Source organism: Ischnura elegans, chromosome 3 (genome assembly GCF_921293095.1).
Source record: "Ischnura elegans chromosome 3, ioIscEleg1.1, whole genome shotgun sequence".
NCBI classification, from domain to species: domain Eukaryota; kingdom Metazoa; phylum Arthropoda; class Insecta; order Odonata; family Coenagrionidae; genus Ischnura; species Ischnura elegans.
In genome coordinates, this window is record NC_060248.1 from 17,298,964 (window position 1) to 17,310,910 (window position 11,947).

Genomic DNA, 11,947 nt, shown 5'->3' on the forward strand with positions numbered 1-11,947 from the left:
CATACATGTGCTGTAGATATTTGTAAGGCGCTTAAATAAAGGGTCCATTAGTGTCTCTAACTTTCTATCTACCGATTTTGAATTTCCCGGACGAGATAAAGCACGACTATCGATCTGATACATACACTATCGACTGATTATATCGAAGTAATCGATATTACGATTATCGTGGACTTCCGCCACATCTATCGATATTATGTTATCTCGGTTATCACCAAGCGGGATGCTAAATGGGGATGTTGGACGATATCTTGTTTCAATTCTGTTTATGCTGCATTCTTATATCAATTTTTTTAGATGTAATAAATAACTAGTATCGATGTTTACTGGAAATGGTGTGTAAAGAAGACGTTGTGACGTGGTTTAAGGAGTCATCTAGTTACAAACGTATTGATTTAATGTGTAGTTTATTGAATATGTGCATTCCTTTTGAGTTAAGGTTTTTAGGCACATGTGTGGAGGACCTCGGTAAACGAGACTTTCATGACCTTAGGGAGGCCGAGAATCGTGCAAATAGTTTAACGGTATTAACTGAACTCCGAAGTGTTTCTGATAAACGGACACGACGCAATGTAGCAATATATTTATCGTTACTACATTCTTCTAACCATGGGTGTTCCAATGAATTGTATAGGATACTTTCAAGCTTTGACTGTAGTGAAATTAATAATGTGAGTGCGGAATCTGATTTAGATGATCATCCCTTGGATGAGTTATTGTTGCTTTATACCATGGCCATAAATCATCCTGCTTTTACCTACGAACAAAAAAGAATATTTGAAGATATCCTTCTAAAGCTTCAAGAAGAAGAAAACAAAGTGTGCTTGACGAATAATGTTCTTATTTTAGTGAAGTCACCTTTACAGGTATGTCTCTTTATTCATGTTCGCTATTTAGTTTTACTTTATGCGACATTGCACATCGTTTTGGACCCAGTCATACTTTATGTTGAGGCTAATGTATTTTCGATGCGTTGTAAGGCTATAATGAACCAAGTTACTCTATCATTATTTTGCATGCGATAACGTGGGTCGCTTCATATAGATTATTGCTTAAAAGTGTCGAAATTTGAGTGTATGTGATGATTTAAGTACTTTTTATAGGTTGAGGTAACGACAAGTTCTTCATTCTAACATTAGTTGTGTATTTTTTGTGTAAGAAAATTATGAGACCACATGTACCTATACTCATCTTTTTGAATTTAGTGTCTTTAGGAGTTGACTGGGGTATGCATTGGTCTAACAGATTGAAACTTGTATTCACTTATGTGATTTATTTAGTAATTTACCCAATGACTAATTGAAACACATTAAAGGCCTTTTTCTTATAATTTCTTGTGTTTACCCTTCCCACTTTTCATTTATTTGATCCCAGACATTTATCCTTGACTCCTTGACATGACTAATATCTTGACAAAGCTATTGACACATTTGATCTTAATTTCATGTACGATGAACTGCCTGCTTTGTTTCTGTCACTCGGCATGCATCTTCATGAAGTGTTTCACTGGTGTAAAATTATCATTAATGAACATGGTATCCACCATGGCCGTAGCATGAATCCTGAACTTACATACAATGGTGACCTTACTGGTAATTGTTATTTATGAGACCATGCTTGCAAAAAAATCGAAATAAGTGTATATTTTTATTGATTAAATTGTGCGCATTAGATTTAGTAGCAGATCTTGGTTGTGTATCTATTCCGGAGCATAGTTGTTCGGTGTGATTTTAAAGATAGTATATCTGCAAGTCATTCATTTCACTGGCTATGACTGGTTTGGTGGATTTCAATTGGCTTTTCAATATCTAACCTATTACTTGTAATTTGCTGATAAGTTGTTTACTTTGCATGGGTAAATGTCAGTTTGAGTACCAGTTTCCTGGATCTTGTGGTGATAAAGATTGTCCAACTTCATTCTGATAGATTACTATTGGTAATAATTACTATGATGGATATGTATTTAATTGGTTTTAGTTGTTGAAATTAATTTCGCGTGGTTGCCACTTTTTAACACGTATATTAAGAGGATCGGACAATTTTGATTATCTGTTAGTGTTAAAAATGGAAAGGCAAAAAATATTAAATATGCATGTCAAACTGAGGTCATACCTTTGAGAAACTGATTTGGTTACTTTGCCATGCTGAAGATTTTCAGTGAAGAATTTTTCCAGGACTAAGGGTTTTACGACCTAAACAATGGTTGTCTGGGAATAGGAAGTCTTTTCCAATTGATGCAATTGGTAGTGGTCAACAAATATTTTGATTGGGGGAGTATGATGGCTTATGGCACTACATATTCTCATGTACTTCTAAGGGTCCTGTTTCAAATGTGACCTTATATACTTTCCCAGAGTATGCATTAATTATCTGCCTCAATCTGTCATATGCATTAGTTTGAAGTGTTATGTAACCTTTTGAAGGATCATTTGGGTCAATTGTATGACTGTCAAACCCTCGTAGGGCTCTCTAAAGATAAGGGGGGTTATTTTATTCCTTTATTCAATCGTCAGTCATCATCGTTTGACAACTGCAACATGTCAACAATCTCTATGAAGCATTCGGCAGGAGCATAATTGATCCGCCGATTGACTCTTAATTTAGACAATTCTTCACTTAATATGCGGATTGCTATTTCTCCCTGAAAATTTTCTGAATTAAATTAGAAGAAGAGTTGTATTTTTGGAAGAAAATCCTGTAATTAGAAAGTGTTATGACCTAATTTGTGCACTATGTCAACCTTGACGGTAACTGAGATCAGACCTGTGGAGCGTCTTAAATTTTAGCCTTGAGTTCTGCTCTTTTGTCAATTTGACATTTCTTAATTTTCTATGCGTTGGCTGAGAAGCGATTTTGTGTCTTCGTTTACATAAGTCTGCGAAGTGGATACATGAGTTGCATGTAATTACATCTTATACAGTGAATTATTGCCTTTTGTGGATCCTCATTTAATGCTTATGGAGTTAGACTCTCCTATTGAACTCTTTATCTCCACAATGCACAACACACACTCAACATTCATTGAACATTAAAGTTCTCCATTCCAAATAATTGTGATGAAATTGCTGTGTAAGTGTATAGATGTTGACATTTAACCGAGGGTGTGTGTGTGCTTTCAATATCTGAATAGGATGAAGGCTGACGTGATACTGACATTGTTTAAACATTTTTCCCTTCATATTTGGAGTTACCAAAGGATTTTTGATCTTGAATATGGAGAAAATACCCTGATATTGTTGCATTTTTAATGTGAAATCCACTAAACACATGCTCACATATGTTCATACGTCTCATCTTCTGTGTCATTGTTACATTTCTGTCATAATTTGTACAATTTCTTTAACTGAGGAAGTGTACTTAATCTATTGATGCAAAAACAGGGTGAGTGTTTCTTCAGAGAAGTCTTCTGGTCCGAAATGTATTTGCTGTATCTTTAGAGGGTTAGGATTCTGTATGGTGTCATTCTCAGAGTCCAAGTTAAACCACAAAGATAAGATTTTTAGCACTTGTAAGTTTAAGCCTGGTGAAAAAGGGATCCTCTGCCGTAGTCCTATCAGAGTTCTTACCTCAACTTATTTAATTAACCTCTAGGATAACAATGTTTTGATGGTGCCCTTTAAAAGTTTAGTACCTTATTAGATATTTCGCTGAATACTTTTGATGCCACCCACCATTACAGCTTCATGAAGGCCTTTTATCAAGTTTTCTTTAAATTTTGAATGTTTTTACAAATTATCTTTGATTTTTGTGGCTTGGTAAAAAAATTCTAGTTGAGTTAATGTTTTTAGCTTATTGAAGCCTTAATTTGAATGGACATTCTCTTGGCATTCTCTTCTTTTTTTGATTTGCATATTTGTCACTCTCTATCACTTGGTATATTCTTAGTTATTATGCTGGTAGCCTCAGTATTAGTTGTTAATAACAGTGTTACTGATCATTTTTCCGACTGCAATTTACGGTGAATGAAAGTTTGTGATGTGAAGTGATCCTACGTTGTATTGAAGTGCAGAGAATAACAGTTGCAAAAATATTTTACCATGTGATTTTTTTCTTTATTAATTTTAATTTAATAAAAAAATAATTTTACAGCCTGTTTACATTCATTGAAGTTAAAACTGATTGTATGTTACCAATAATGTCAATTAACTGCTAATCATTTTTGTGGTTTTATGCTGAGTTCTCATTCTTAATTTTAATTGTTTTATTACTGTCTTACTACTTTACTCTTAAAACGTTTTGCATGGGTGCATTTTTATAGATATTTCATTTCAACATGTAACTTAATGGCATTAATTCAAACAATGCGTTGATTAATAATCTATTTTGTTTCTGATTGATAGGAAATGGATCCTGCCATGTTAACTTGTGGTGCCAACCAGAATGCATACGTCCGACCATATATTACCCCTATTGCTGCTATTCCTGTTGCATGTGGTACGTAGCTTTCTATCATTACCATATGGTTAAGTTAATTATCTTTTTATTTTTATCCTTCGTTAAAAAATTACATTAGTAACAATTGGTGTTTATTTCACCGTAACTGTAATCTTTATCAGCTATGCAAATATATCGCGGAAAATAGCATTTAAATATCTAAAAAGCATTTAATGAAAAATTAGGGATTTCCTTTTATTCTTTTTGTGAACATTAAAATGCTAGAATACTTGGAGACCAGGAAAAAGTCATTAATGAGGTGCCATCAAATGAAAAAAATGATATTATGGTATCCATCTCTGATTGTAGACAGATGTTGTAAGATTCCAAAAGAGATTTTCATTTCAATCCACATATTACGTAGGTAATCATGAAAATAATGATCTTTTAGCTGTTGGACGTGCCAGAATTGTAGGTGGTAGAACTTCATGGTTGAACAAGTTTTCTATGCTGTACCTTTCATCAAAATATTTAACCTCTGTAATATTTGATAGAATTCTTTTACCTCATCCCCTAGCTATCTTAAATATGTACCATTGTGGTTTAATTTTTTAAATTTTCGATCTTACACACTCTCAAACAAGGCCATGGCTGGGCCGTATTCGCTATCCATGATTTTTTGTGAGTTAGAGGTACAGAATTATGAAAAGTTTTTCATGTAAATATCATTCTTTTTTAAATTTAAATGCCAAAGTTATAATGCTTCAAATTTCACACTGAATGCCTAATGGTGCCTTTTATGTTGGTCCTAAATGTCAGACTTCGGTTGATATGATGTTTTTGTTGTAATTGAAGGGAGTTTGCATGGAATTGAGTTTATTTTGTTGCCTGTATGTTAAATAGCCTTCAAGCATTGTGGTCATTGCATTCATTTGGTAAACCCTCACAATAATGGGTGTTCACATAGATTTATGAATTAAGCAAAACAGGAAATAATTGATATCTCTTTGAGGTTCCTGGCATTTTGGATAATTAATCTTAATCTTTGTTCCTTCCAAAAGTCTCGAGACAGAATTTCTTCATCTTAAAGAGATTCATGCATCAACAGCTGGGGATATTTTACCTAATGAATTAGAGTTAATGTGGTGAAAGTCTTAGCCACATGTGCATCGTACGTGTCGGAATAACTTTTTCTTTAAGTTTGTACTCATGGTGGCAAATATTTTGGTGATTAATTTCTCTGATACACATGTGTCTAATTCTGTTAGAATCCCAGGAAAACAGCTTTAGGATGTTTTGAAAAATAAGTTGTCTTCTGGGAGAAAGATAGTGGCATTACCACTGCAGCATAGAAAAAAAATGAACCTCCTTCATGCAACAAAAGGTGAAAATTTTGCTGAAAAGCATGCTTCAGAGGAGTTGATAATAGAATGCAAACTATGCTTCTTCATCGTTGCATTCACTGAGGGAAATTAACAACCCTTCATGGAACAATGTGGGGCTGAAGAGGTTCTGGCTCTAAACTTAGGGCAAAATAATCTGCCTCTTAAATGCACTTGCTTCTTCTTCATCTTTCTTCTGTGTCATTTTTTACGTGATTTCCTATGGCTATCAAAATATGTGAAGTTGTGGCAATTCATGTAATGTTGGTGCTTTGGAATGCTAGAATCATCATGCTGCAGTGCTCCACAACTGTCAATCTTCCTTTTTTTAGATATGCTGGTACCATCATTGCTCTTTGCTTGAGTTGTTATACAAAAACCTATCTCTGTGCTGGGTTCATGATGACAGAGGCATTACCGCTGCGTATTAGAAATAAAGGAGTGAAACTTTGTCAGGATCACTATTATAATTGAGAAGTTTCACAAAGTCAAGCCTGAAGATCTTAGGTGTATTACCACTGCAGTTAGGTTCATGCATTGGGAGTAATGAGTCAGAGTCATTGAGAGAAATCTGGCTTGAAAAATGTTATGACTAAGAATTTCAAAGGAGGTAATTGCAAGTGAAGTGGCTGAGTATTAACCAAGTGTAATCATCAGTGCATGGAATTATTTTGCATTTTAGTTATTCTCGTTGCATAGAATAAATTATAGTGACATGCAATTACGACTGCTTTAGATATAACTCGCAGTCCTTGGCTAGCTTTGCTTTCACAGTTGAGTTTTTATATCTAAATGGTTGGCAATAGGTGGCGTAATGTTACTTTCCAATCTAACTCACTCTCTGGTGCAGTCGTTAAAGTTACACAGCTAGTTACACATTATCGCATAGTCATTCAGGCACAAATTTTTAGTTGACAGGGAATTCATGTTTTACGAGGTTCTTGATTACTCTTTTTGTTATTTCTCAGTTTTCAAACATTTATCAAAAACAGTGAATTTTCTCAGTAAAAAATGTTATTTTCTTAATTCTCCTTTTTCATATTTATTTTCCAATGTAGTCATTGAACTAATGGCCATATTTCTCCGAATATAGTCCCCCCCCCCCTAATTTTGAGGCTTCAGTTTCCAGAAAAGTTAAAAAAATGCGTTTGAATATAGTCCTCCCCTTTACCATGGGCATTTTTGGAAAAAAAGGGGGGACTATATTAAGACACATACAGTAATGCCTATTTGTTATTTTGCCTTATTTTGCAGTAAATTTTGATTTTTTAATGCAGTCTGGGTTATTGATGTGGCCAATATGCTCATAGCGTATTATCGCTTTTCAATTTTAATATTTCTCTGAAACCTGAAATTTTTTTCCTTTACATGAAACTACCTACCATTGAAAATGAAGGGAAATTTCTCAAATGTGTAGAGTTGATTTGAACCCTGCTAAGTTGAATTTGGAAAAATTCAGATCGCATTAAAAATTATTCAAGGTAGTTAAATCATTGAATTAATAGTATATTGGCAATCAGTCTTGCACAGAAAAAATGCCCAAGTATCAAGGCTCCCACTCATTTGTGAAAACCTTAAAACCGTGAATAAGCTGTGAGTTTCATCTGTTCTGAAAAAACCTGGAAAAAGCCGTGAATTTTGTCATAAAACCTAAAAAATATCTCAAACTTGGTTATTTAACTACGATTGACAAATCAAAAGAAAAGTCGATATGTCGATAATCTTTCAAGGTCAGTCACGTGCAGACAGTGTCCACGCATGTATCTGCACGAGTATATTCAAAGCGCAATTATTGGTCCGTGTGTCATGAAGCCGGAAGACCAGTGACCAAAATGTTCATAACCCTGGCAAAAATTCAGACACTTCTTAACTTCCCAGCCACCCTGCTCCCTCCATTTGCCCACTCACAACCTTTAGCCAGCCCTGAATTACGTTAACGATAGGTGATATCAAGGTGTAATTGGCCGAGGTGTGAGGCAAAGCTGTCCTCTATTAGTGCTGCTTTTTAACGTATACGCTGAGTAGATGGTAAGAGAAGCATGGGACGAGTTGGAGTGAAAGTGGGAGGAATGATGTGAAAATAGTTAAGGTTGGCGGATGATCAGGCCCTGATTAGCCAGTCAGTGAGGGGACTGCAGGCTTTAGTGGATGCGTTAGACAAGCGGTGTGAGGAGTATGGGATGAGGATTAATCACAAGAAGACAAAAGTAATGCGGTTTTGTAAAGCATCGCGAGCGAGGAATGTGGGACTCAAGATAAAAGTAGGGGGGGAAAAACTTGAGCAGGTAGAGCAGTTCAACTATTTGGGCAGCACATTAGAGGAAAACGGATACAGTAGCAAGGACATCAGGAAGCGAATTCTGCTGGCAAAGGAGGCGTTCATGAACAGGAAGGAGCTTCTGAGAGGATCGTTATGTAGGAGTCTAATGAAAAGGTTGGTGAAGAGTTTGATTTGGATTGTAGCTCTCTACGGTGCGGAAACGTGGACACTGAGGAAAGAAGACGAGAGAAGATTGGAGGCATTCGAGATGTGGGTATGGAGAAGAATGGAGAAGGTGAAATGGACGGAGAGGAAAAGTAACGACGAAGTGCTGGATATGGTTGGCGAGGAAAGGCAGCTTTTAGATGAGATACGGAGGAGACAGAAGGTATGGATGGGAGTAGTACTTAGCAGGGAGGGAATGTTGAAAATGGTGTTATAGGGTAGAATGTTAGGGTTAGGAGTGAGGGGAAGGAAAAGAATAGGATTTTTAGACAGATTGAAAGGGAGTAGGCCTTACAGTGAATTGAAGAAGGCAGTGCTGGAAGGAAAGGGACGGTCCCAGATCACTTCTTTTGTACTACATGGAAACCTACCTTAATTATTAGATACTTTCATCGCTGCATCTGCATTCTTGCATCTGTTGTGTTTATTAAATTTTTAGTTAATATGTGGCTGTAGATTATCATGTGTTCAATATTTCTGCCTTAAATGGCTCATCGGGAGACTGTGATTTTTATAATTTTATCAGAGTGAGGAGCATGAAATACTCATTATAATTTGTGTAAGGATGCCAATGTTGATTAATTGGTAGTAGTTCCATCTGAGTCTTGGATTCTCATAGATTCACCATAAATGTTATGTACTGCTTCAATATTTTCGGGAAGAAAACGGTAAAATTTTGCTGAAAACCTGTGAATGGGAAAACATTGATCAACAAACCAGTGGATCACCATTTGCCAAGGATAATAATAAAAACTACAATTTTCTACTACATTGCCTATTCGGAAAACTATAAACTGTTGTGGAGATTATCAGATTTCTATGTCCCACCCCTCAAGTGTGTGCCTCGGAGTGTGATTCTATAAAAAAAAACAAAGGAAGGGATTTTGAGGGTTAGGTTATTGGCCACTGCTTGAATGCATGGCTCTGTTCAAATTTGCCACCAGTTCACCCTCTGCATTTTATCTGACATTTTGACATTAAAGACTTTTGGAACGTAGAGTCCTACTGATTTCCTCTCCTTGGGATATATTTGATGAATGAAATTGGGAGGATTGTGCCTTTTTAGTAAATCAGACCTTTCATTGGATTAATATGAGAGAGGTGACGGAATTTTCCGCATCATCATCATTAGTCAACAATCCTAAGATTGGTTTGATGCAGCTCTCCATTCCTCTCTCCTATCCTCTAGCCTTTTCATAGCAGCGTATTTCTTCTGTTTTGCATCCTTTGTAGCCTGACCTATGTAACTCATTTTGGGGCTGTCCCTTGCCCTTCATCCGTTCCACCTGTCCGTCTACGATTGTTTTCATCAGGCCGTCATGTCTCATAATGTAGCCAATTTAACAACAATGTAGTGTTTATGATATTGGAGTATAGGTCATGATAAATAAAATACACATTTGGCCAACGTTTCGGAGATTTATTCTCCTTCCTCAGGGCTCTTAATTATAATGAATGTTTACAAAGAAAATAAAGAAAATAAATTAATTAAGTGGTTACAAAAATTTTGAATACAATTGTGCAGTACAAATTCATTGGTAAATTAAAAATTGCATTGCACACAAAATTTCTAACACGCAAAGCAGACTTCTGTACACAAAAATAAAATCAGAAACCCCAAAAAAACTAAAAAGTAACATAATATACCACATACCATGCCTCGATTGTAATAGTTGTTACATTGGTCAAACTTCTCAATATTTAAAAAACCGAATATCCCAGCACAAATCATCAATAAAAAATAAAATCACTCTTTCTGCTCTTGCAAATCACAGTCTAGACTATAGCCATCATTTTGATTTCGAGAACACCAAAATTTTAGACATAGAAACCAATTTTAAGAAAAGATTATTTAAAGAAATGTTTTACATATCAAAATCAAATAACAGTTGCAATAAAAGATCGGACATAGAACACCTAAGTAAAATTTATTATTATTTAATTCATCGAAATTAAAATTGTTTAGTATAATTTAGATACCATTTGTTAACAAATGAATCAATATTTATAAGTAACCATGATTAGCCTAGTAACGAAACTTTTCTATCACAGGTATGTTGTTTAATTCTGTTCACAATTTTTAATTTACCAATGAATTTGTACTGCACAATTGTATTCAAAATTTTTGTAACCACTTAATTAATTTATTTTCTTTATTTTCTTTGTAAACATTCATTATAATTAAGAGCCCTGAGGAAGGAGAATAAATCTCCGAAACGTTGGCCAAATGTGTATTTTATTTATCATGACCTATACTCCAAGATCATAAACACTACATTGTTGTAATAATAAGGAAGGTCAGGAGAAGTAACTTTATTCATTGTAGCCAATTTAGTTGTCCTGTCTTCTGCTTAAGGTTTTTAGAAGAGTTTCTTTTCTTCAATTCTTCTCAGCACTTCCTCGTTACTTACACGGTCAATCCATTTTATCATCAACTAGGGAGATGAATTATTAATGACAAAACTCATGGTTTTGACATCACAAAAGATCTTAGTATGCGTGGAAGAATCCAAAGAGCATGGAAAGATGTGCAATACATTGTAACACCCTGAGATGGAGGTTTAAAAAAATTGAAGGAATTGTATGGATTCCTAGTGGATGAGATTCCTATATCCACTCCAAAATCACTTGCCTGGTATTCATTCATTTATAGTGTTGAAATCCTAAGATTCCCCCCATACTGCAGGCCTCCATTTCCTCATCCTTTGCCCCCCAGTTCCTTGACCCCCCTGAGGCTCTTCTCCCACATATCTTTCTCGATCAAGAAGGTCCCTTCGTCCTCTTATAGGGACTTCTCCATCAATATTTCCTTTCAATATGTTGCCCATGTAAGAGATTTGTCTCATTAGAGGTTTATCCACAGTTTTCTTTGTAATACAGTGATGCTTAGTGCCCTTTCTTTTCATATTTTTGTATTTGCCTTGTTTACCACCCTATCCATCCATTTCATCTTAAGCATCCTCCTTCAGCACCATTTGTCTCAGGCCTGTGATTCTTTTCTGACCAATTTTTCCAATGGTCCAAACTTCTGAACCATAGTGTGCTACTGCCAACAGGAATGTTTTCAAATACTATTTCTTGGTTATCAATCTTGTGTTCCTTGTGTATATTAAATGCCCTACTTGACAATGATATTCAACATGTATTAGCGTTAAAAGGTTGATGATGTAAAGGGAAAAAAACTGGAGCATAGAGCTTTACAATGGAACAAAGAAAAGGGAACATCAGAAGTCATGAAAGGCAAGTGTTCAAAAGAAAAAAAATATAGTGGCTGGAAGAAGACATTGATGGCAAAATAGGGCATAGCTAAGATAGGTTGAGGAGTTACTATGTAGTTAGAATGGAAGCATCAAAGATATAAAAGTTCTGAATCTCAGGAAAATTGATAAAAGAGAAACGAAGGAACTTTGATGTAGAGCATAGCAGGAAGATATATGACAAAGTGAACAACAAGCAATAATTGAAACAGTGGGGTGAAAGAACGTAGTTTATAGGACAGTGTGCTAAATGGTAAAGGCTGTAAAGTAGAAGGGTGGTAAGAACACTTTGAACTAAGTTGAAAATGTTATCGTTGCAAAAAGAGGATCAATGATAACATAAGTGACAAGATGGCTGAAGATTCTGAATGATAATGGAAGTCTGAGAATTGACCAAGAGAATTGACTGAGCTAATACATATAGGAAGAAAGCTCTGCAGTTGATAATC

At 35.3% G+C, this 11,947-nt stretch overlaps 1 protein-coding gene across 2 annotated transcripts in view; it reads left to right on the plus strand.

Annotated features, from left to right (window-relative positions):
* The first annotated feature begins 209 nt into the window (after nucleotides 1-209).
* The window catches only part of LOC124155496 (trithorax group protein osa), a 42,847-nt gene continuing 31,109 nt past the window's right edge, over nucleotides 210-11,947 (plus strand). For both annotated transcript variants that reach the window (XM_046529355.1, XM_046529358.1), the window contains exons 1-2: nucleotides 210-866; nucleotides 4,341-4,434. In XM_046529355.1, the coding sequence (XP_046385311.1) occupies nucleotides 333-866; nucleotides 4,341-4,434 (628 nt within the window). In that variant the 5' untranslated portion in view covers nucleotides 210-332. The remainder of the gene's footprint in view (nucleotides 867-4,340; nucleotides 4,435-11,947) is intronic.